Source organism: Armigeres subalbatus, chromosome 1, assembly GCF_024139115.2.
Source record: "Armigeres subalbatus isolate Guangzhou_Male chromosome 1, GZ_Asu_2, whole genome shotgun sequence".
NCBI classification, from domain to species: Eukaryota; Metazoa; Arthropoda; class Insecta; order Diptera; family Culicidae; genus Armigeres; species Armigeres subalbatus.
The window spans coordinates 130,114,817-130,140,439 of NC_085139.1; the positions used below are offsets into that span (position 1 = coordinate 130,114,817).

A 25,623-nucleotide genomic window follows, 5' to 3' on the forward strand; every position below is an offset into this window, starting at 1 on the left:
TAGGGAACATCATAATTAATACTTAAAATTCCTTTTCGAATTTTCTGAGGAATATATTGAGGAATTTCCGAACGAATTTATGAATTTGTATCCAAATTGCTTTCCATTGAACTTATGTGCTGTGATGCGACAATGTCCTAGTAGAGGATGTGATGTAAACTTTTGCTCTGGACATACAAGCTACACCTATTAGGATGTTCACCCCATCAGTCTGGCTGTAGCTAGTAATTCAAGACAAAATTTTAAAACGACTAATCTGCTTTTGTCAACAAAGATTCAAACGACGATTTGACGAATCTGATAGCTCTCCACCCAAACTAACACCATCAATAGGTAGGTGAAGGTTTCCGCTACCTGTTGATGGTGTTGGTTACGTGGGAGTGCTATCAGATTCGTCAAATCGTCGTTTGAATCTTTGTTTACAAAAGCAGATAAGTCGTTTTGAAAATGTTGTCTAGAATTGTACAAAAAATAATAATAAAAGGCATCATCTGGTTTGCTGCGTGAAACTTTTTTTCTCAACTCAAAATTCTTCACGCCGATTCACGCCGCCGCCGCCGCCGCCGAACATTGCTTACGGCGTGACGCCGCCGACGCCGCCGCCGCCGATGTAAAAATGGCCTTACGCCGCCGCCGTTCACAAATACTTCGGCGCACAGGTCTACCTTCAATGTGCTTTTGTTAATATTTAAATTGACAAACAACATGACACCGGAATACTTAACCCATATTATTGTAAGAGGTAGAAATGTACACCGACACACAACAAGACAGGCTGACGATTTGCGGGTGGTTCCATTCACAATGACCACCAATCAAAAGTCAATTTATTACAACGGAATACGACTTTTTAATCAGTTACCTTCAAACATGAAAAATGCAAGATCAGTAATGGAATTTAAAAGAAAATGTACTGTGTTTGTCAGAAATATGTATAGATTAAGTTAAACATTGTATGAATTGTATTATTATAAATTATCTGATGATAAATAAATGAATTACTACTACTACAAATTGGCTTGATTTTTTTAAACCTTTTCTGAATGGAGGAATCCTAGTTAACAGTTACATTCGATAAAACATGTGTAATAAATTACAGATTTAAACTCGAAAACGACAAATATTCATTTGAGACTGATATGCGATCATAAGCAGTGTACTATGATTGATTCTCATCAATCTTTTCAGTTTCATTTTTGATATGTAATTATTTCAACCGCATTGATTGATTATACAATTTCAATTAAAGCATCGTTCAACATGTACTTTTGATTCTCACATTATCTCACGTGCAAAGCCCACACCCCTTCAGCAGCCTTTACGCGGCAATAAATTATTGACAATATTTTGAATGTCGTGTAAGTTGGTCACCAAATACATAATTGAAAATTGCATTTTCAAAACTTGATACTGGTTCTATACTCAGTTATAATGTTTCCCATTTCAATTCAATCGCTACATGTACATCTATTTACTCATAAAGAAAAAAATATCTATATGGCTATAATGAAGTTTGTCAAGAATGTTCAAATTGAACAAAGTTTAAAGATTTTTTTTTTAAGAAAATGAACAGCAAATATTGTCAATATTTCGATCGTCCAAGTTCCCCTTTGGCGTGTTTCATCCCGCCCACCCACTTCGATGTTACGTAACTCGTTAGCAAAACAAAAGCCAAATTTCCGGGTTCCCATTCCAGAGATAAACAACAATCACAGGACACTCACGGACATTCCTCTTTGTTTGTCGCGGCATTCGTATCCGTCCCACTGACAGCTCTATCCCATTCGTAACGGCGAGTGCCCGCCGCGAGTGCGTGTCATGCGCACTTCTGCTTGCTCAGAAAAAAAACGATGAGAAGTTTCGTTATGGTAACCGCCAGTAATTCGAGCAGTTGAGAAATTGTGATAAATTTTTCTGACAGAAAACCACGAGATCACAATAAGGCTCGAGATGAGAGCAGAAGCATGATGGGACCAAATTTCAGACTAGAAAATCACGACCAGCTACAAGACCCATCTCAGTTCCGCGTTATCCTTGTTCGTGTGTGGGGTTCAAAGTTACTACCGACTGGCGTTCGTTGATAGGAACAGGCATTTTTTCTCTCTTTATTATGGGAGTTCAGTTTTAAAGTTGAATGATACTTGAATGTTGAAAGCTATGACGGCTACTAGCTACGGCTGGCGGGCGTGTGTAGAGGCAAAAGCTGTCGAAGGATACATATGAAAAATAAAAAAATTCACAGGATAACAGTGAAAGGTGCCAGGAGCTGTGCTTCAAGTCTGTTTTGAGTGCGATAGGGCGGTGGGTCGGTGTGCTGTTAACAAGGTCAGGAGATCAAATGCGACAGAAGAAGATAAAAATCATCTGCTGGGACTCCGCGGCAGTGGGCGGAACCAGGCGCCATTGCAAGTAGGGAGTGTGAGCGTGGGTGGAGGGACTAAACAGTCGTTTTCGGCACGAGTGAATAAAGCAATTATTATGCGCTTTTTCTCTACCGGGTGGCAAATCAAGAATAAATGATGATGATGTGTGACGTGATTTGAAACATGGTGAACGTTCGTAGCAAGAAGCTGAGAAATGTAATTGCATTTCCGTCATTTGGAATCCATTGAGGCTCGGCACCGGATGTAAGAACAACTCACCACCCTCTCGCATGAGTGGTGTTTACTCGATGAATGTGGGTTATAAAATTTACATAATTGCAACCCCCAAGTGTTGGTAGCGGAAGGATATGCATGAAAGAAAAAAAATGCTGTGAATACCAAGAATTCAAACCACATTGAGGGCGAGAATGTAATTACGTAAAAAAAAACTGGTGAATTACACGAATGGTGGTTTGCTTACGTGAGTGATATCAAGAAGTGTTCACCCGATGAAAATAAGTCCCACATTGCTACTTGTCGTGAAACTTCAATAGGATTGGATTAAAGTGATTCTGAGCGGGGGAGAAGTAGACAGAAGAAAACGTGGATGCTGCTAGGATCGACATACAGAACAAACATACACAATTGATATTCATTAGAGTGCTTTCGACGGGACGATATCGACAAGGAGGATGAGATTGCCGTTCGGCTCGGTTGTGTTTTGCCGGTAATATATTGCAGAAAGCATTCCTAGGAGCAAGAATCACATTCAGAAAGCGAGAGAAGCAATTTGTTCTACTGCTGCTGCTGCACAGTTTGCACACATGGTTGGTGATTAGAATGGTGTTAAACAGCCGGAAGCGATTTATCTGCACAATGCAGAACTGTGCCATTTGCAGTGGTGTTGAGTGATTATGAGTAAATAGAGCAGTGAACAGTAAATGTGGTGGTGAAGGGTGGAGTAATTTCTAGAAAAAAAGGATTGCACAAAGGAAGAAGCAAAATGAGTCATCAAGGAGCCAACACTAATCGAGGATTCATATACTGTGGATTAATTTTGGCATCGCTGAGCAGTTGCTCGGCAACGAGGATATTCGGTAAGTGAAAATTTTGCTTCAGACAGGGTGCATTCAATATTTGAAATAAAGTATTGGGGAAGGGCGAGGGGGGCAATATGCCCTACCGAAGCAAAGACTGTTCTTATGTCCTAGCAGGGACGATTTTCATGGGTATTTTTCCCTCATGCAATATAGCTAGACGATGCTATCAAAAAAATTAAGAAAATCATTATCATATTGATTATATTAGCATTTCAAAAAAAGTGGTGATATTTCGCTGACGGAAAACTCATGAGGCATGCCTCTTAGGGAACAATGCACCACGCGTCGGCATTCGCGTCGGCACGGATCAGCATTCTGATATGAACCGTGCGTGGAGACGCGTAGTACATTGTAGGTTAGTCCCCCTAGAGCGTTCTGGCTCGCCGAAATGTTAGATGATTCATCAAAATGTGGAAAATTTTGTAGTGATAATACGCAGTGATTTTTCTCGTTGAATAAGTTCACGATAATTTCGAATATGTTTGAGATGTTCGTTTTTATCTTTCTCGTACACGTAAAGGTTATTTGTTCACTCATGTTTGGGCAGTTAACTTTTACCGATTTGTTATGACAAGATGCATTCGGCAGGAAATGCCGTCTCCTTGTTTCTTATGGAACATTGGATAAAAGGAACTGTGGGATCAAAAGAACTGTGGCCAAAATACTAGTTTCAAAACTAATTATCCTGATCCTGGAAGCTTCTAATTATATTTAAATACCATATGAGTTCCTGATATCTTCTTCTTCTCTGGCGCTACATTCCCACTGTGACAGTGCCGTCTTGCAGATTTTTTTTTTCAACTAATTTTATTTGTCAATTATCTACTACATGCATTCATCTTTTAAACTAGGTGTTCCGTGTTACCTCAACACTATCATCCTTATTTGCTATGATACTGATACATTTATAATTATTATTAATTCATTTCAATTGCCTCTGCTGCCCTTCTGCGCATAATTTTCCCATGTGTGTTTTTGAAGATTTCAAGTTTTTATCACAGAGCGGTCTATTCTCATGCATATTTTTCTGGAAGAGTTTATTTCAATATGTGATACATAAAGTTCCTAATGGTTTTCAAACCTGGCATTATTTCTTCTGGACGAACTTGATAATTATTTGAATGTAAAAAACTGAAAACTCTTCGAGCAGTCTTTATGTTTTAATAAATGTTGTCGAATATCCTGGTCACATTTGTTCAGCACAAAGCTTAAGGATTATACTGACGCTGAACGGTAGGAAAAGAAATTAAATATCTTTAGAATGTTCTTGTTAGCAGTTCTTAAATCAATTGCTGTTAAACCGTTCAGCAAAGCGTGATCCTGAAACGCTCATGCAAACTCGTTCATGCTGTGTAATGTGAGCGATGTGTTTTTCGTTAGTGTTGTACAAAATACAACAGCGCGCGGTGCACTGAGGAGTATTTCAGCCCAAATCCTGGCCAAAAGTCAAAAACAAAAATTTTAGATATTTCCATATTATTTATCGTTTTTGAACCCTCAAATAGTGATACTAGTTTGCCATGGGATTTTTGAAACAATATTGTTTACTTGTGAGCGATTCTGGCTGTCAAAACTTCACCATAATTTCAATGCTAGTTTTATCGCAATTGTGCATTGAAAAATGTTTACGTTTTATCATGTTTTTCTAGATTTATAATAATTTTTAAGATGAAAATCAATATAGGTATCAATAATGAGTATATTTAAAACGTTTTCAAGCATGATTCAATCCGACACCGTTTTCAAGCGATCCATAATCATGATATTAATTGCTAGCTTTTTTCTACCTTTTCACAATAATATGTTTTACAAAATGAAACTTTTGATTAGGTTCCAAACCAGTCCAAGCAACAAAATTGTCAGCGTTGGAAAGATTGGAGTTTTCTTAATACGCCCCATAAAAAACATTTCACGCATACTCACGCAATCGTGATTTATTTTTATTTTAATATAGTGAAGTTTGCTTAAAAATGCTAGAAAAAATCATGGTTTTGAGTGCCAAACCTCACATAAATTATGTTTCGCTGCCAAAAAAGAGTGAGACTTTAATGAACACACTGATCCATAAAAGCATACACATTTTTCGGATGTTAAGATTATTAAGAAACATAGCGATTGATTTGCATGTCGTATTTATCAGATCTGCTCTATTTGATATTACAAACATTATCCAGGAACTTCAACATGACCCGATGACAAATTTATGTAGTCGAATTAAACAAACAAAGTACATCTTTTCGGAAAATTTAATAAGTAATAATCGAAGAATGAAGATTAACATAAGGAAAATCATACTTAATGACGGAGTCAGGTGTGGGCACCACTCGTTGCAAGCGTGCTGTAGTTCTCAAAGCCAGCGTTCTTGCGCCAAGTGGTACTCTATAAAATAACAACAACTGACGCCGCCAGTGATCATACTTCACTGCTAGATTAATGTAAACAACATAGAAACAAAAAATATACTTTACTGTTTCTAATGAATGCATTTACAGACGACAAAATGATTGATATACTTTTGGCCACGCTTTTACACTGCGTACTCCTATGTGCGGTGGTTAAATTTTGAATGCAATCTCAAGTTTTGTCCGGGATTTTTATGAGAGCCCGCCACTGTGCGTTGTTTTGAATTTACATACAGCCCTGCTTTAATATACGAACATAGCCCAGAATAGCAATAACAATTTATCCTTTAATACTTCATTTAGCAGGTGTAGGTACACTGTGCAATTGACCTTTCCCGTCAACAATTTTTATCCGCTAAATCGATTCTTCAATTTTTTGAGGACAACTTTCCCAAAGAACCCATACTTTTTGACGAATAGTGCTGGTTTCCAAGCTTGACCTAACATTCGCCCGATTTTGAATTAAAATAAGGCCAATTCCAATTCTGTGGCACTTTTCCGATTTTTTTATTCTAAAATATGAGTTCTGTGAAAAAGTTGAACTTAAATAAGTCAATTGACTGAGACAATAAAACGAGATGCATTTTTTGGCGGGTAATGTCAATTGGTTCTTGTAAAAATGACACTGATACGTGAATAGAGCCCCCTATTTACATTGATTTTTTTTTTTTTTAAGAATATCAATCAAACGCAACTTGTTGCAAGGAGATCTTTTAAAGATAAGTGTCAGAAAAGTGAGACTGTTTCTACGCGATTTTTGCATAAAAAAATGCATTTTGGCCATATCTTCTGAGCCCATAGTCTTATCCGGCCAATTTTCAAAAGGAGATAGTAGGACAACATTTTTCATCGGTTTCAATTTGCTGCGATCAAAATCAAAAGAGGACAAGTGTATACCTTTCTCGACCACTCAGTGTTTGCTTTGTTGCTGAAACAGGAAGGCACTGTAGTTAGAATTCGTGAATAAGTATATTAGTGTGCTCACATTGAGCTGGGCGAAGTCTTCATTACTAATGTAATCTTAGAAACAAGCGGCTGGAAAAAAGGTTACGTTCTTATAGGAAATCATAAAATCTACTTAGTTATCATAAAATGAGCCCAAACATGCGGATTAGACTGTAAGGCAATATATGGATATTTTCTTTCAACTGTTAAGACTTATTTCATCGTGTAACACAAATTTCGAGAAAAAAAATTTGCTTCGATTATATGGAAAATTCGATTATATGGATTTTTTTGCATCGAAAAAGTCCATGTAATCGAGGTATACCTGTATTGAATTTCTCCGCATATTTGTCTCGCAGGGAATAAATTCATCATTACGGAAGAATCTGTTATATAAACGAGCGATCCTTATAGGGATGGTATTCACTGATCATTTCTTTCAAGCCTGTCCAACTTTAGAGGAGAAAATGACCAGATTTAAGGATCTTCATCTTAAGTGATAGAAGTGTAATCTAACACATTCAACCACGTGGAGAGTAAAATTTTAAGAATAAAGCATGAGAAAGATATGTCGATCATAGTAGTCATTAAATAAAGCAACCAATCAGTGGGACCAACAAACACGGGCTATATTTCTCGGCATAACTGTACCGCTAAACTATCTCCATGATATAGGCCGTAAATTATATTTATATATTTAAAATATGAATGATAGAATGGAGCTCTCCCAATAGTCTAATCATATGAGCTATAGTCCTTAAATCTGCTACCCGCTAGAAGCCAGAAATGAAAATTGCAGTTTTGTTTTACATGCGATTTTCTCAGTTTTTTTTTTTTAATTTGGTACAAGTATGCGTAGAAAGGCAGTCTGGCAGTTAGGATATTTCCACTGGTTTAATTGAACCATGTAGGAATTACAATGTTTTTAACTTAAACTAAACCTTTTCTAATTTATACTAATGGTACAAAGAGCTAATCGTTGCAATAGAAGATTGCAAGGATTTTTGTCTAAAATTGGAAATGATTGTATTGGCCATTTGTTGCAATGTCTCAATATTAGAAATTCTATGAAGTTCATTGGTACTATACCACGGAGGCAACTTCAGAATCATTTTCAAAATTTTATATTGAATCCTCTGGAATGCCTTCTTTCTGGTATTGCAGCACCTAGTCCGTATTGGCACAGCATAGGGTAAATGATGTATTTTGGACATGTACATATTTTGGACAAGCCTGAGCTTCTTCGATCAAGTTTAGATAATGTGTAGGAATTTTTTTATCGAAAGTATGATCATTGCATACTTTTACCTCAACTCTAGTGACTCCTAATGAGAATTCACAAATCAACTATTATTTATCTTTGAAATTACCTAAAATGTAAAGCTTTCTACCAAAGTGCCTGCTGGACGCCAGTATGCAGGAGAACATGCATTATAGGACTCTTCGTAACATGCACCTGAAACACGTTTAAATTGGTTCAAACGGCAATCTTGAGGTCTTGCGGCCAAAGTTTGATTGTAATTGAGATACTAACATATTCCAATCACTTAACATGAACTTGAGACGGATGAAAAAGGAGTGACCAAAATTAAGTTATGTTTTTATGCATCAGACATTTATTGGTCACCCCATGTACAGTACATGGATGAACCATTAATTGCCAACTTTCAGGCTGTTTTCAATGATATCGATAAGATTGCGAAACAATGTTAATTTCTGGTTTAATCTATGTCAGTTAAGCAAATAAATGCATTTAAATGTATGTGGATATGTGCAGGTAAGTCATACCATTGAGATCTGTAAGTGGCCATTTTTAAATTAGGAGAAAATGACTCTGTCCAAAATATATGCATTTTCCATGTCGAAATTATATATTTGATGTCCAAAAAGAAAATATTTCAGTTCGCAGTATATCACAGTTTACACCTAGTAAACGTAATTTACTCAAAAATTGGGCAATGGAGACGCAAGACTAATCATAGGTTATGTATTTGGATGAACCTAGTGGTTTTCAATTGTTTTATACTATTCAATCTCGATATATTTCCTAATGAATGTCCTGCGCTTGTCCAAGATACATCATTTACCCTACAACATGGCTGGTCTAAAAATTTGTTTGTAAACCAAAAGTTTGTTCTTAGGACAAAGTTTAAATTTTCTGTTTATAAGTGGATATAGACTCTTAATATATTTGTTATATTTGGCTTGAAGGCCTTCAATGTGATTTTTGACGTAGAACTTACGTCTTTCTTTACTATACTGGGTGTCATTTAGATTTTTGGAAATCGAGAGCGTTACGCTGGAAGGGAAGATTTTGAACGTTACTAGCGCCTTTATCTTTCGATGGATTTTTAAGATTTACTTATCAATCGACTCGGACACTCTCCACCATTTTGCTTGAAACTTAAGATTATTAACGATAAGCTATTAAAAATTTCAATTCTTGTCTAAGCCAGTAAAAATTTCATATGTAACCAATCCCTTGCATTCCTAACACGGACGTCAGAATGCGGTATGTCACGGGCCTTCGGGTCTACCGGAAGATTTTATTTGTGTATAAAAAAAGCAGTGCCTGCCGTGAGCGATCGGCTGCCCTTCGGAGGGACATCGTCAAGCTGACGCGGAGGCAAGGCCAGTATATCATTGCCGGCGACTTGAATGCCAAACATCAAGCCTGGGGCAACAGTCGCGGCAATCGAAACGGCACCATCTGGAGCAACGACATGGAGGAAGGCCACTACACGATCCTGAGCCCGGATTCCCCCACTCGGCTGAGTCGGTCCGGTGCCCACGCAACGCTCGACCTCTACATAACAAACCTGAGTGACCACGTCTCGCAGCCGGTTGTATACCAGGAGCTCAGTTCGGATCACTATCCGGTGGTGGCGGAACTGGGCTCCTCGGTCAATCGGCACCAGCAGTTACGGCGGAACTACCACCGAGTGAACTGGCAGCGTTTCCAGCAGTGCGTCGATAACACCGTCGACTACGAGGTGCGTCCGGAGACGCCGGAAAGTATCGACCGCCAGCTGTGCGCTATCGAGGAGGCGATCACGGCGGCCCGAGAGCAACACGTACCGACCGCTCGGCAGGTAAGCAACTCCTTAAACATCGATACACTCACCAAAGATTTGATTCGATTGCGGAATGTCACTCGCAGGCAGTTTCAGCGTACTGGACTGCCTGAGCTTAAGGCACGCTGCAATCGAATCACAAAATTATCAAGGCCAGAATGGTGGACCTCAAAATAACGACTTCTCGAATAAGATCCGCACTCTCCCAGATTATACTAAGCCGTTCTGGAAAATGACCAAAATTCTAAAATCCAAGCCTCGGCCCATTCCACCTTTGATCCCACTAGACAATAATGGCTCTAAGGATCGCTTGATAACTCCTGCAGAGAAGGTCGCTGAAATAGGTCGTCACTTCGTCAGCTCACACAATCTTGGGCAGAACATCGTCAGTCCACATGAAGCAGCCGTCAACGAGCATGCTAATAACATCCATTTGATTCCCAACGACTTCTCGGATCAGTTGGAGATCTTAATTGGCGAATTGACGGCCTATATCAAATCATCGAAGAATATGAAGGCCCCAGGCTTCGACAGCATCCTGAATCTCGAGCTCAAACACATGAGTGCGCCGTTCTTTGAGCACCTCTCGCTGATCTTCAATCAGTGTCTCCGGCTCAGCTACTTCCCATCGGCCTGGAAGTCAGCGAAAGTCATCCCCATCCGGAAGCCTGGGAAGGATCCTTCCTCACCCAAAAGCTATCGTCCCATCAGCCTTCTCTCAGGATTATCCAAGCTATTCGAAAAAGCTATTCATCACCGGTTACTTGAGTCTGCTGAAAATCTCAACATCTTGCTCGAGGAACAGTTTGGTTTCCGACGCGGTCGGTCAACTGTACACCAACTGACCCGAGTTACCAACGTCCTCAGACGGAACAAGTTTGTCTCGAAAACATCCGCCATGGCCTTACTCGATGTCGAGAAGGCATTTGACAATGTATGGCATGATGGCCTGGTGTACAAACTACAACGCTACAATCTTCCCAGCTACCTGGTGAAAATCATCAACAATTACCTGTCGGCAAGGACATTCCGGGTCTCAATCAGCGGAGCGAGTTCCAATGCGCACAACATCGTCGCAGGCGTCCCCAGGGCAGTATCCTCGGGCCCTGCTTTTCAATCTGTTCACCTCCGACATGCCAGAACCTCCAGAAGGCGGCATTCTGTCTCTGTTCGCAGATGACACATCCATCGTCTACAACGGTAGAGTGATCAGAGCGCTAGTGGCAAAACTCCAACGAGGCCTGGATGCCCTGACAGAGTACCTCACCAGCTGGAAGATCTGTATCAACGCGGCGAAGACCCAGGTCATCATTTTCCCCCACTCCAAATCCCCTAAACTTGTTGCGCCTGGGGACTGTAAAATCATCCTCAATGGCACGACTGTGGAATGGGCCAATGAGGCCGACTACCTTGGCTTGACCCTCGACAGCAAGCTTATTTTCAGGCAACAGGTTGACAAAACGGTGACAAAGTGTAACGTCTTGTTGAAACTACTTTACCCTTTGATCAACCGCCGGTCGTCATTGTCCCTGAAAAATAAGCTTGCTGTCTACAAGCAAATCATCCTCCCTGTGATCGAATACGGCATGCCGGTCTGGGAGAGCTGCGCTAAAACCCACCACCTCAAACTTCAACGGGTCCAAAACAAATTCCTGAGGATGATCCTCAACACCCCTCCCAGGACAAGAACATCCGAGGTCCACCGTCTGGCCGGGATAAAAACCTTACATGAACGCTTTGGTGAGTGTAAAGAAAAGTTTAGGGTCCGTTGCTTGCATTCGGATCAGGCTCCAATTAGGGCGCTAGTTTCAATCTAGGATAACAAATTATTATTGTAAATATTAGTGTACATAGTAGTTAGGTTATCAAATTATAAAAACACACTAGCGCCTCCTAAAGGCCGTCATGATATATCATATCTTAAAACTTGATTAACAATATAAACAAAAAAAAAATCAAATTGAAGTTGGAGGGCCAAGCCGGCCGAGCACTGTACATGTAAAAAAAATAATTGTAGAACAGAAAATGAAACAATAAAGAAGAATTTTACTACTACTACTACGTGAGCGAGTCATTACAATTTGTGACAGCAGCGCGTACTGACGTGCTTTTTGCTCGCGCATATTTTGTTTCGTTCGTTCGTTTGCTGTTTACCTACACAGCGACATCATGCAGTCACCAGCGGTAGAACTGCCGGTGGGTCTGCGAATATGCATGAAAGAAGTGGGCGCATTTTTTTGTCATTCTGTGCTTGATGATGGTCGGATGCAGTGGTGTCGGTTGCAATGAATGCAATCGCCCATCGCATCACTGCTCCCGGCTAGAGGCCGATGATGGCTGAGGCAGCGAGGGCAGCGGTGGTGGATGGAGAAGAAGAAAATTAGTGAGATTTGGTCTGCTCATCCACGAAAAGTTATTGTTTTTTTTTTTTTTAAACTAATTTTATTTGCTAATTATCTAATGCATTCATCTCTTAGACTAGGTGTTCCGTGTTTTCTTAACACTATCATCCTTATTTGCTATGTTATATTTTTAATTATTATGAAAACATTTCAATTGCCTCTGGCAGTTAGAATTTTTCCTCTGGTTGAATTGAACCATGTAGGAATTTCAATGTTTTCTACTTAATCTAATCTTAACCTATTTTATACTAAGGGTACAAGGAGTTAATCGTTGCAATAGAAGATTGCAACGATTTTTGTCTAAAATTGGAAATTATTTTGTTGGACATTTGTTGCAATGTCTCAATATTAGAAATTCTATGAAGTTCATTGGTACTATACCACGGAGGCAACTTCAAAATCATTTTCAGAATTTTATTTTGAATCCTCTGAAGTGCCTTCTTTCTGGTATTGCAGCAACTAGTCCATATTGGCACAGCATACAACATGGCAGGTCTAAAAATTGTTTGTAAATCAAAAGTTTGTTCTTAAGACAAAGTTTTGATTTTCTGTTTATAAGTGGATATAGACACTTAATATATTTGTTACATTTGGCTTGAAGGCCTTCAATGTGATTTTTAAAAGTTAATTTTGATCTAGCAGAAGTCCTAAATATTTAGCTTCGCTACACCAATTGATTGGAACCCCATTCATAGTGACAATATGTCTGCTAGAAGGTTTCAAATAAGAAGCTCTCGGCTTATGTGGGAAAATTATAAGCTGAGTTTGGAAGCATTCGGGGAAATTTTCCATTTTTGCAAGTAAGTGGAGAAAATATCCAAACTTTTTTGCAATCTACTACAAATGACACGAAGGCTACGCCCTTTGGCTGAGAGACCTGTGTCATCTGCAAACAAAGATATATCCTTCAGATTTGTTGAGCCGAATTAAGTTCGTAACTCTTAACAACTGATGAGTGGTTGAATGCCCATGGCGAAAACCAAATTGCTCATCAGCAAAAATAGAATTGTGATTAATATGAACCATCATTCTATTTAAAATAATCTTTTCAAACAGTTTGCTTATTGAAGAAAGCAAACTGATTGGGCGATAACTAGAAGCCTCAGCTGGATTTTTGTCCGGCTTCAAAATTGGAACAACTTTGGCGTTTTTCCATTTATCTGGGAAGTGAAAACATTTGTTAAATAAATTAAGCAAAAAGGATAAAGAGCTCTCAGGAAGTTTTTTTCCCTCTTTAAGCGCTGGAATTGGCTTTTGAGGTTTTTTAAGGATTTTCGTTAATTTCCAAAAGGGTTTCGAACTGGGATCCAACTTCGAGACATTATTCTCAAAGTTGGTATTTCTCAGAATAGCGAAACGTTTTGCCTTTCTCGTACAACAAAGTTGTACCAGAAGGCTATAATTTCACTCCAAAAGCCAAATTTTGATAGAAGGCTCGGAGACCCATAGTGTTATATACCAATCGACTCAGCTCGAAAAACTGAGCACATGTCTGACTGTGTGTGTGTGTGTGTGTGTAGCCCCGGGAATTTTTTATTGTTAAACACGTTTCATATAGAAGGACTTGACCGATTCGAGTGCAACTAGTTTCATTCGACGGAGAAACTTTCCTAGTTGGACACTATTGTTTTTTTTTGCTAATAACTCATTCGATTTGAATAATATTTCTATTTATTTTTTTAACAAATACGCTGTTTACATGCACACTTTAAGTCATTAATCAATTTAGCCATGACGTAATCCATTACTCTCATAATAATTGCTTAAAAATTACTCAATTATTGAGTAATTTATAAGCAGCGTGATAGAGTTGCATCAAATATTTTAACCGCCAAGATGTAGGCAATTAGCACAGCATTTACAACATTAATTCGAATCCAACATATCGAATCGAGAAAGGCATAATCACCACTTGGGGATAAATTTGGGTTTTTTAATTTCATTTTGCAAATCTCGCCAAATAACTTTCAACGCGGGATCGCGAGTTCTTTGGTATTGCCTTCGCCTCACATTTTTAAGACGGATCAGTAGCTGAAGATCGTCGTCAATAATAATGGAGTTGAATCTAATTTCACATTTAGGAATTGCAATGCCGCTGGCTTCGACAATTAAATTTGTCAAAGATACGAGCGCATTGTCAATATCACTTTTGGTATCCAAAGGAATATTAACATCAAAATTCCTATCGATATATGTTTTATATAAATCCCAATCAGCTCTATGATAATTAAAAGTAGAGCTGATTGGATTATAAATGGCTTCTTGTGAGATTTCAAATGTCACAGGAAGGTGATCAGAGTCAAAGTCAGCATGAGTTACCAATTGGCCACACAGCTGACTTGAATCCGTTAAAACTAAATCAATTGTAGAAGGATTTCGACTGGAAGAAAAACAAGTAGGGCCATTGGGATATTGAATAGTACACCCAACCAGAGAATGCAACATTTTATTGCAATCTCGCATTAGTTTCGCGTACAGTTTGCCACAATTTGCGACATATGCACAGATTGTATTAAGTAAACGGCAGGCCCCTGCATTAGGTCTCCGGTAAAGAGAAAATAAGAACTGGTTATGTGTTAGTGTCTACATAGAATCTAATTTTACACTCCCCCATCGAGGAGTGAAATGCTGTACAATTCGACAACCTCAGCAACCATACAAAAAAATCCGGTCAAAGACGGGAATTGAACCCGGACCCTCCACACTTAGCACATCTAAACTGACGCCCTAACCATCTGGTCTATTTACCAGATGAGGAACGACGCAACCAAAGGCAATCATAATCCACATTTCATGCTATGCGGATGTGACAAGTGGAAGGGTAACAGGGAGAGCAATGAGTGATACGAGTGGAATAAGCACCATGCATATTTGTTTCCTTTTCCGTCATCAGGCTAAATGGAATCGGGAAGATTGTGTGGGTTAAAGTTATATTGATGTACACGATTCATATACTTGTTCTAGGAGGAGCCAACGAGATTCGTTTGGATGTATTGATCGAAACCGAATAAACCGACTTAATGCAATGAGCTGTATTAACAAGTATGGCATTCTCTGATCGGTTTGAATGCGAGATTTGATTCAAAATGCTTAATACAAAGAATGTCACACAGAATTGTTTTGGGTGTATAATATCCCGCAGAACAATCTTCAAATAAAATTTTGCCGTTGGAATTGCTTTGAGCATTATTCCATGAACGGTGTTTGGCATTGAAGTCACCAATTACGAAGAATTTTGATTTGTTGCGAGTCAGAATTTGAAGATCAGCTTTCAACAAATTCTTTTGCTGACCATTGCATTGAAAAGGCAAATAGGCTGCAATGAAGGAAAATTGACCAAAATTTGTTTCAACAGAAACTCCCAAGGTTTCAAAAACTTTGGTTTCAAACGAAGAAAATAATTTATGTTTGATACGTCTATTAATGACAATGGCGACCCCACCACAGGCGCTGTCAAGACGATCATTTCTGTAGATAAAATAATTTGGATCTCTTTTAATGGAGAGTCCGGGCTTTAAATAAGTTTCTGTTATAATGGCAATATGCACATTATGAACTGTTAGGAAGTTGAATAATTCATCTTCCTTACCCTTTAGAGAACGGGCATTCCAATTTAGAACTTTCACACAATTATTTGGATCCATTGAAACGGAGTCCTATAACATTTTTTTGTGTGTACTTTATACCAACCTGAACAGCTTCAGGAATGGTATTTGCTTTGAACATTGCATCAATCATGTGATGCAATTGTTCAGTTAAAAAATCAAAATCGGAAGCAGTCATGCTACCTGAATCGGCAACATGACCATTATTTTCCGTTGGGACATGGGTATAAACCTCATTTTGAGAAGAGAAATTTTGTCTACCAGCAGCGATGTTTGCATACGTAGGTACATTGGAAAAATTGGAATATACTGAAGTGCTTGCTACCCGTTGACGAGCGGCAAAATTTGTTTGTGAATTGTGGTGGGTATGAATTGCTCGACCGGTAACCGGTTTCGAAATTTGAGCGTTTGAAGAATTTCTACCCGTCGAATCTGGGATCCGATTGGAATTTCCCGTCATCAATTTTGCACGGAAATTCAAAACTTTTTTGCGTGAAGGGCATTCCCAGAAATTGGATTTATGATTGCCCCCACAATTTGCACATTTAAATTTATTGGAATCTTCTCTCACAGGACATGCGTCGTGGCCCACAGTATTTCAGGCGGAAATATATGCAATATTAGAATGCGTGTTATTATGCCTGAGGAGAAAGTATAGATTTGCAAAAATATGTATTTTCTCTGACAGCCAAGCAACATAAGTCGCTTAATAACTACACTTGTAACTCAAAGCTAGTGTGGGAATGCATTCTGGCTTTGAAAAACTTATCCATACGCAATCGAGTCTACCTATATTGGATCCCAGGACATACGGGTCTAGAGGGAAACGAGATTGCTGATGAGCTAGCCAGGAATGGATCTAATGAAAGGTTCATTGGCCCTGAGCCCTTCTGCGGGATCTCAGACTGCTCTGTAAAAATGGAACTGAACAAATATATGGTCAGTCAAATCACATCAAACTGGAATGCACTTCCCATACGAGCCAATCCAAAAGGCTCGTAACGATTAACCCCAAGAAAACCCAACAACTATTAGGTCTCAACAAAAGGATCTCAACATCTACACCGGTCTAATAACTGGACACTGCCCCTGCAGATACCATCTACAAAAGATCGGAGCAATTCAAACCTCAAATTGCCGCTTCTGTGACGAGGAGAGAAACATCAGAACACATCCTCTGCTATTGCAGTGCACTCACCCAACGTAGGTTCAAAGTTCTCAGCAAGCCCTTTTTAGGGCCTGCTGACATATGGATCTTATCCCCCAAGGACGTGGTTGGCTTCATAAAGCTAGTCTCGCCAGAATGGGGGAGTCACATACTGTAACTCAGGATCCCTATTCATCAATAATAGATGGCCTTGAGTTCAGTCGATACCAAGGTATCTCAGTGACAAACATGTTACTGAGATAACTTGCGTATTTCACAGCAAAAGGGTATATCACAATAGTCCTAAAATCTGGACGCAGTGATCTTCACCCGACAAACGAGAGAGAGAGAGAGAGAGAGACATGCGTCCTTGGCGTGAGAGGTTCCACCACAAATCATGCATTTAGCATCCATGTGACAATATTTGGTTCCATGACCCCACTTCTGGCACTTACGGCACTGGGTGGGGTTTTGAAAATTTCCCCCAGGCCTGCGGAAATGTTCCCATGTAACACGGACATGGGACATAATACAGGCCTTTTCCAAACTTTTCATATTATTTAGTTCACTTTTGTTAAAATGAACTAAATAAAATTCTTGAGAAATGCCCCTCTGGGAAGTACCAGAGTGGGATTTCTTTTTCATCTTAATTACTTGGACTGGTGAAAATCCAAGTAATTGAGAATTTTCAATTTTAATCTCATCCAGTGATTTATCATCACTGGGGAGACCTTTCAAGACGACTTTGAACAATCGCTCAGTTTTGTCGTCGTATGTGAAGAATTTATGGCGCTTCTCAGTTAAATACTGAAGAAGACGTTTGCGATCATCAAAGGATCCCGGCAAAACGCGGCAGTCACCCTTCCTAGCAATCTGAAATGAAACTTTGATCCCCTGAAGGTTACTCAAAATCTCATTCCGGAAGCCAGAAAACTCGGCAACAGATACCACAATTGGCGGAATCCTTTGATTTTTCGCATGAATCGAATCACCTGGGCTAGAGGTATATTCGATTTGCTCAATTTCATCATTAATCAAATCGAACTGATTGCTCAGTTCGATTGGAGAAGAATTATTTCCGATATTAGAATTAGAAGGAATATCTGAATTCTCCAGCTTCCTTCTATTTTTCCCGCGCTTTGGCAGGACAGTCTTGAAACCTTGTTTCTTTGAAGGAAGTGGAGAATTCAGAGACTCCCCCTTCCTTTTGTTTTTATTAATGCTCATGGCTGAGCGTGGAGACGTGACCTTCTAAGAGGTTTTTTCCCAGAACGGTGTCCCTGCAGGATTACCACCGCTTGTCGGAATTTTACTTCCGCAAACGGGTCCAACGTAAAACGAAGGCACGGGTCCTTGCAAAGATCGTAACGGGATCAGTGGGTACAAAGAAGCACCGTTGAAATTAAAATAGCTTCGGGTAGTATTAAAAACTTCCTTCCGCAAAGAGAGAAAGAACCGCACAGCACGATGCGGTCTGCCAAAGTGATTGGTTTCATAATCCACATGATCCCGAGATGGGTACGAGTCATGTCATTACATGTAAATGTATTACATGTAAATCTTTTTAAAAAGTCCGCAAAAAATAATTTCCAGAAGAATATTTAAAAGTTTATCTTATTCTTTGTTTTTCATTTGTTGAGAAATTGTATTATTAAATTTGACGTAGACTCGGAGTTTGGAATCAAAACATTGAATAATTTTTCGTTGACGTATTAGCAGTACCTCCTCTATTTTAGTAGGGTTACTGCTCTTTGACTTGTTTCTTATTGTTGTGATTTTTTCAGCAGTAAGCACGCATGTTAGCAAAAAGAAGCAACGAAATTGGTGCTGTATTTCTTTGTTTGGAAAACGGGACAGTTCCCCTGAAATAGCACATTTTGCCCAAGTCTGAAAATTTTATAAATAGAATTTTTAAACTTCGAATACTATCATCAATGAGAAATCTATAAATGTCCTACATTTGCTTGAGTAAATAAGGGCTTAATAGTTAGAAACAAAGCAATTCTAATTATGTATTTAGTTATTAGTTTTATTTCCAGAAGTTTTGAATAAACAAATTGCTAATAATTCTACACAGCATGGAAGTTGTCGTTTACAATATCAATACTATAATCAAACTCCATAGATCCAAAAGTTGGAAGTTAAATGTAAATACTACGTTCATACAAGTCCTACGTCTACTCGCGGTTATGTTGAAAATATTACCCATTGCTCGTTTTTAAAATTAATTTTTGGTCCAGCAGAAGACCTAAATATTTGGTTTCGCTTGGCCAATTAATTGGAACCCCATTCATAGTGACAATATGTCTGCTGGAAGGTTTCAAATAAGGAACTCTCAGCTTATGTGGCAAAATTATAAGCTGAGTGTTAGAAGCATTCGGGGAAATTTTCCATTTTTGCAAAAGAAAATATCCAAACTTTGTTGCAATCTACTACAAATGACACGATGGCTTCGCCCTTTGGCTGTAAGGCCCGTGTCATCTGCAAACAAAGATTTTTGACACCCTGGTGGTAAATCTGGTAAGTCAGAAGTAAACATGTTATACAATATGGGCCCCAGTATGCTGCCTTGAGGGACACCAGCCCTTACAGGTAATCTATCAGATTTAGAATTCTGTTAGTTTACCTGCAGTGAGCGATCTGATAAATAATCATCAGTTTAATAATGTACAGAGGAAAATTAAAATTTATCAATTTTACAATCAAACCTTCATGCAAAACACTGTCAAATGCTTTCTCTATATCAAGAAGAGCAACTCCAGTCAAATATCCTTCAGATTTGTTAAGTTGAATTAAATTCGTAACTCTTGATAACTGATGAGTGGTTGAATGCCCATGGCGAAAACCAAATTGCTCATCAGCAAAAATAGAATTGTGATTAATATGAACCATCATTCTATTTAAAATAATCTTTTCAAGCAGTTTGCTTATTGATGAAAGCAAACTGATTGGGCGATAACTAGAAGCCTCAGCTGGATTTTTGTCCGGCTTCAAAATTGGAACAACTTTGGCGTTTTTTTTTCATTTATCAGGGAAGTATGCCAATTGAAAACATTTGTTAAATAAATTAACCAAAAAGGATAAAGAGCTCTCAGGAAGTTTTTTGATAAGTATGTAGAAAATACCATCATCACCCGGGGCTTTCATACTTTTAAATTTTCTAGTAATAGATCTCACTTCATTCAAATTAGTTCCCAACGAAGGGTCAACAATATTATCTTGATTGAAAATATCTTCGAAGCTCCGTGTAACCTGATCCTCAATTGGACTAGTGAGACCTAGACTAAAATTATGAGCACTCTCGAACTGCTGAGCAAGTTTTTGAGCCTTTTCGCCATTTGTTAATACAATTTCTCTTTTCAAGCGCTGGAATTGGCTTTTGAGGGTTTGAAAAAAAATATCTTCCTTTTACTTCAACTATTTTGTTTTTACGTGTCTTCACAAAAAAGTATTTCGTTCACTACTTGTGGACATCTTCAGTGTGCTGTTTATCGACTGATGAAGATCATTTTTTTCAAACCCTGTAACATTTTTCCACTAAGATGCTCAAAATTAATTATTAATGGCTTTGGAGGTTGTTTAAGAATTTTCGTTAATTTCCAAAAGGGTTTCGAACTGGGATCCAATTTCGAGACATTATTCTCAAAGTTGGTATTTCTCAGAATAGCGAAACGTTTTTTAATTTCATTTTGCAAATCACGCCAAATAACTTTCAACGCAGGATCGCGAGTTCTTTGGTATTGCCTTCGCCTCACATTTTTGAGACGGATCAGTAGCTGAAGATCGTCGTCAATAATAATCGAGTTTAATTCAATTTCACATTTAGGAATTGCAATGTCTCTGGCTTCGACAATTAAATTTGTCAAAGATACGAGAGCATTATCAATATCACTTTTGGTATCGACAGGAGTATCAACATCAAAATTCCTATCGATATACGTTTTATATAAATCTCAATCAGCTCTATAATAATTAAAAGTAGAGCTGATTGGATTGTTAATGGCTTCTTGTGAGATTTCGAACGTCACGGGAAGATGATCAGAGTCAATGTCAGCATGAGTTACGAATTGGCCACACAGCTGACTTGAATCCGTTAAAACTAAATCAATTGTGGAAGGATTTCGACTGGAAGAAAAACAAGTAGGTCCATTGGGATATTTAATAGTATAATATCCCGCAGAACAATCTTCAAATATTTTTTTACCATTGGAATTGCTCTAAGCATTTTTTGGCATTGAAATCGCCAGTTATGAAAAATTGGATTTGTTACGAGTTAGAATTTGAAGATCAGCTCTCAACAAATTCCTTTGCTGCCCATTGCACTGGAAAGGCAAGTAGGCAGCAATAAAAGAGAATTGTCCAATATTTGTTTCAACAGAAACTCCCAAGGTTTCGAAAACTTTGGTTTCAAATGAAAAATATAATTCATGTTTGATACGTCTTTTAATGACAATGGCGACCCCGCCACAGGCGCTGTCAAGACGATCATTTCGGTAATTACAATAATTTGGATCTCTTTTGATGAAAAGACCAGGTTTTAAATATGTTTCAGTTATAATGGCAATGTGCACATTATGAACTGACAGGAAGTTGAATAATTTATCTTCCTTACCCCTTAAAGAGCGGGCATTCCAATTCAAAATTTTCAAAGAATTATTTCGATCCATTAAAACGAAGTCCAATAACAATTCTTAGAGTAAATTTGATACCAACCTGAACTGCTTCAGTTTTGGTATTTGCTTTGAACATTGCATCAATCATGTAATGCAATTGTTCATTTAGAAAATCAAAGCAGGTAGCAGACATGCTACCTGAGTAGTCAGAACGAACGTTATTTTCCGTTGAAGAGTGGATATGAACATCATTCATCGTCGGTAAATTTTCAGACATGAATTTTTGCCTGCCTGTAGCGATGCTTGCATAGGTGAGCGTGTTTGAAAATTAGAATTCGACAAACTGTTCGTTACTCGGTGAGAGGTTGGAGCAAAATTTATTCGTTGATTGTGATGGGTATGAATAGCTCCACCCGCAAATGATTGCGGATTTTGAGCGTTTGAAATATGTTTACCCGGCGAATCTGGAATTTCCCGTCATCGTTTTTGCACGGGAAGTCAAAACTTTTTTTGCGTGAAGGGCATTCCCAGAAATTGGATTTATGATTGCCCCACAATTGGCACATTCAAATTTATTGGAATCTTGTGTCACAGGACAGGCGTCCTTGGCGAATTTTGTTAAAGTGAATTAAATCAAATTCTTGAGAAATACCCCTATGGGTGGTACCAGAGTGAGATCTCTTCTTCATCTTAATTACTTGGACTGGTGAAAATCAAAGTCATTGAAAAATTTCAATTTTAATCTCACCCGGCAAAACGCGGCAATCACCCTTCCTGGCAATCTGAAATGAAACCTTGATCCCCTGAAGGTTACTCAAAATCTCATTACTAAAGCCAGAAAACTCGGCAACAGATACCAGAATTGGCGAAATCCTTTTCTTCTTCGTATGAATCGATTCGCCTGGGCTAGAGATCGATTCAATTTGCTCTATTTTGTCATGAATCAAATCGAACTGATTGTTCAGTTCGAAAGGTGAAGAATTATTTTCAATGTTAGAGTTAGAAGTTAGAAGGAATATCTGAAGTCTCCAGCTTCCTTCTATTTTTACCGCGCTTTGGCAGGACGGTCTTGAAACGTTGTTTCTTTGAAGGCAGTGGACAATTTAGAGATTCCTTCTTCCTCTTGTTTTTATTAATGCTCATTGCTGAGCGTGGAGACGTGACTTTCTAAAAGGTTTTTTCTCAGAACGGTGTCCCTGCAGGATTACCATCGCTTGTCGGAATTTTACTTCCGCAAACGGGTTGAACGTAAAACGAAAGCACGGGTCCAAGTAAAGATTGTAACGGGATCAGTAGGTACAAATAGCGTCGAGAAGCAATAGCCAAATTAAAATAGCTTCGGGTAGTATTAAAAACTTCCTTCAGTAAAGAGATAAAAAACCGCAACACGAAAGCACGATGCGGTCTGAAGCAGCTTTTTCGTTCATTTCTAATGATAGAAAGAAACGGTTTGGAAGTTCATTTTCAGTTCTAGCGATTGCTAGAACATAAGACATTTAGAAAAAGATACAAAGTAGGAGAACGGAACAGGCCTGGAATTGAACCCACGACCTCCTGCGTATGAGGCAGAAGCGGTAGCCGTATGACTATCAATCCCGTTTGAACTCTCTGAAAACAAATCCGGCGCCAATAATAGTAATTTGTGCAACTTGTTGCAAAAAGGACGGCCATTACTACGTCTTAGAGTAAGGAAGCGGCAGGAATATTAGTCCGCAGAAGATGGTCGAAGGCCAGTGAATCGACCGAAACGTCCGGACAATCTGGCACACATTTGTTTAATTTCTCGCCGAAAACCAATCGATTAGCAAATGAAACATAAAATCGCGGCGATTGATCCATTGTCATCATCAAAGCTTGACTATAGGTGGGCGGGTACAACGCATGGAGGGGTTTTCGAAAAAAAAGGGTACAAAAAGAGTGATTTTTCATGCTTATTTTACTTAGATCTGAAAATCCTACCCATTTTAAACTGCACCTTTTCAAAAAGGTTATGCAGGAAGGCGTGTGCTTTGACATAAGGCATTGATTAGTTTAGAGCTTGGTCGCTAGGTGGCTGTATATTTGAATTCATTTTTTAGACTACTCAAGTAATTCCGATATATGGAATTTTCCTCATTGTAAATATTCTTATCGCACATATTTGAAAGGCAGGATTTTCAGATAGGGTAAGTGCACCGGTTTTGGACAACTTAGTGCCTGTTTTGGCCAACCCTGAAAAATACATATTTTTCCAAAATAATCGATCATTTAAGAGCAGCGTTGAATCGTGAGGGATATATCTTTTGTTGGAACTGATAAAACCCTCCCGAATTGCTTTATTTTTGGAGTTATTCGCAAAATTGGCCAAATTAGGAACATGGCCAAAACCGGTACAGTTCCCCTATAAGTAAAATAATCATGAAAAATCACTGTTTTTGTACCCTTGTTCACTAAAACCTCTCCCCGCGATGTTTATGTTTATGTTTATTGCATAGATTCATCTGACATTTGGTAGTCTTAATGAATATAGTAAATTTAAACAAGTATACATTAAACGATTACAATCTTCTTAAAAAAGTGGTCAATGGTAAGTTAAAATCAAATAGCCTATAAATGTTGTTAAAAGCAGCCGCAGCAGCACGGAAAGGTTCATTCATGCCATACATTCGATTACGCGGAGAAAGGTGCAGGAAATCTCGTTGACGCATTGTTCGTTCCGGAGCATAAAGATTTAACCTCATGAGAAGTTCCGGAGAGTCAATTTCACCAGTCACGATTTTGGCCACGAAGGCAACCTGCAATCTATTCCTTCTCATTTGAAGAGTGTCAATACCAAATAGTCTACATCGATCCTCATATGCGGGAAGATGAGCGGGATTCCTCCATGGAAAGTGCCGAAGTGCATAACGCACGAATCTACGCTGCACGATTTCTATCCTTGAGATCCAGACGCTATGATAAGGGCTCCAAACTACAGCACAAAATTCAAGGATAGAACGAACTTAAGAGCAGTACAGAGATTTTAGGCAATGAGGATCCCGGAAGTCTTCAGATAGTTTGAAAATGAATCCGAGTTACCGATTAGCTTTTGCGATGATGTCGTTATAGTGCGGCTTGAATGTCATGTCTTGATCCAGTGTGACTCCTAAATCCTTAATCCTATTCACTCTTTCGAGGGTAGTACCAGAGATAAAGTAGTCAAAAACTATCGGCTTGTGTTTCCGACAAAAGGAAATAGCATTACATTTTTGAATACTGAGTGTCAGGAGATTAGCAGAGCACCACTTCGCCATTCTATCCACAAGCGATTGCAGTTCTTCACAATCCTCGATGCTGTTGATAATCTTAAAAATTTTAACATCATCCGCACAACGACAACCAGGGGAGAGTTCGTTGAGAAACAGCGTGAACAAGAGAGACCCCAGATGACTTCCTTGTGGTACACCAGAAGTATTGGAGAAGTATTCAGACTGTGAAGAACCGATTTTCACAGAAATCAAATGGTTCGACAGATATGATTTGAACCAGCACACTAGATGGCGACTAACTCCAAGTTGTTCTAACTTTGCAAGCAATATTCCATGGTCGACGCGGTCGAACTCTGCTTCCAAATCCGTATAAACTGCATCAACTTGGCCACCGGAGTCCATGGTACGAACACACAGCGAAACAAACTCTATTAAATTCGTTTCTACAGATCGCTTTGGATAGAAGCCGTGCTGTGCAGTAGAGATGTACGCTTTACTGGCACTGAATAAAACGTCATTCATGATTATCTCGAATACTTTGGAGCAAGAACATAAGGATGTGATGCCTCGGTGATTTTGTACATTCCTTTTGTCGCCTTTTTTGTAAACGGGAAACATGTGCAACATCTTCCATTCATCAGGAAACTTTCCCTCCTGGAGCGACAGTGTGAAAATCCTAGCTAAGTGGGTAGCCAGTGAGTTCGAACAACTCTTGAGCACAGAAGGCGGAATAACATCCGGGCCG

The 25,623-nt window shown here is 38.9% G+C and overlaps 1 protein-coding gene across 1 annotated transcript in view; it reads left to right on the top strand.

Moving 5' to 3' along the window:
* The first annotated feature begins 2,038 nt into the window (after positions 1 to 2,038).
* The window catches only part of LOC134206349 (protein sidekick-2-like), a 403,216-nt gene continuing 379,631 nt past the window's right edge, over positions 2,039 to 25,623 (top strand). Inside the window, exon 1 of the mRNA XM_062682055.1 lies at positions 2,039 to 3,460. Coding sequence (XP_062538039.1) covers positions 3,367 to 3,460 — 94 coding nt within the window. The 5' untranslated portion in view covers positions 2,039 to 3,366. The remainder of the gene's footprint in view (positions 3,461 to 25,623) is intronic.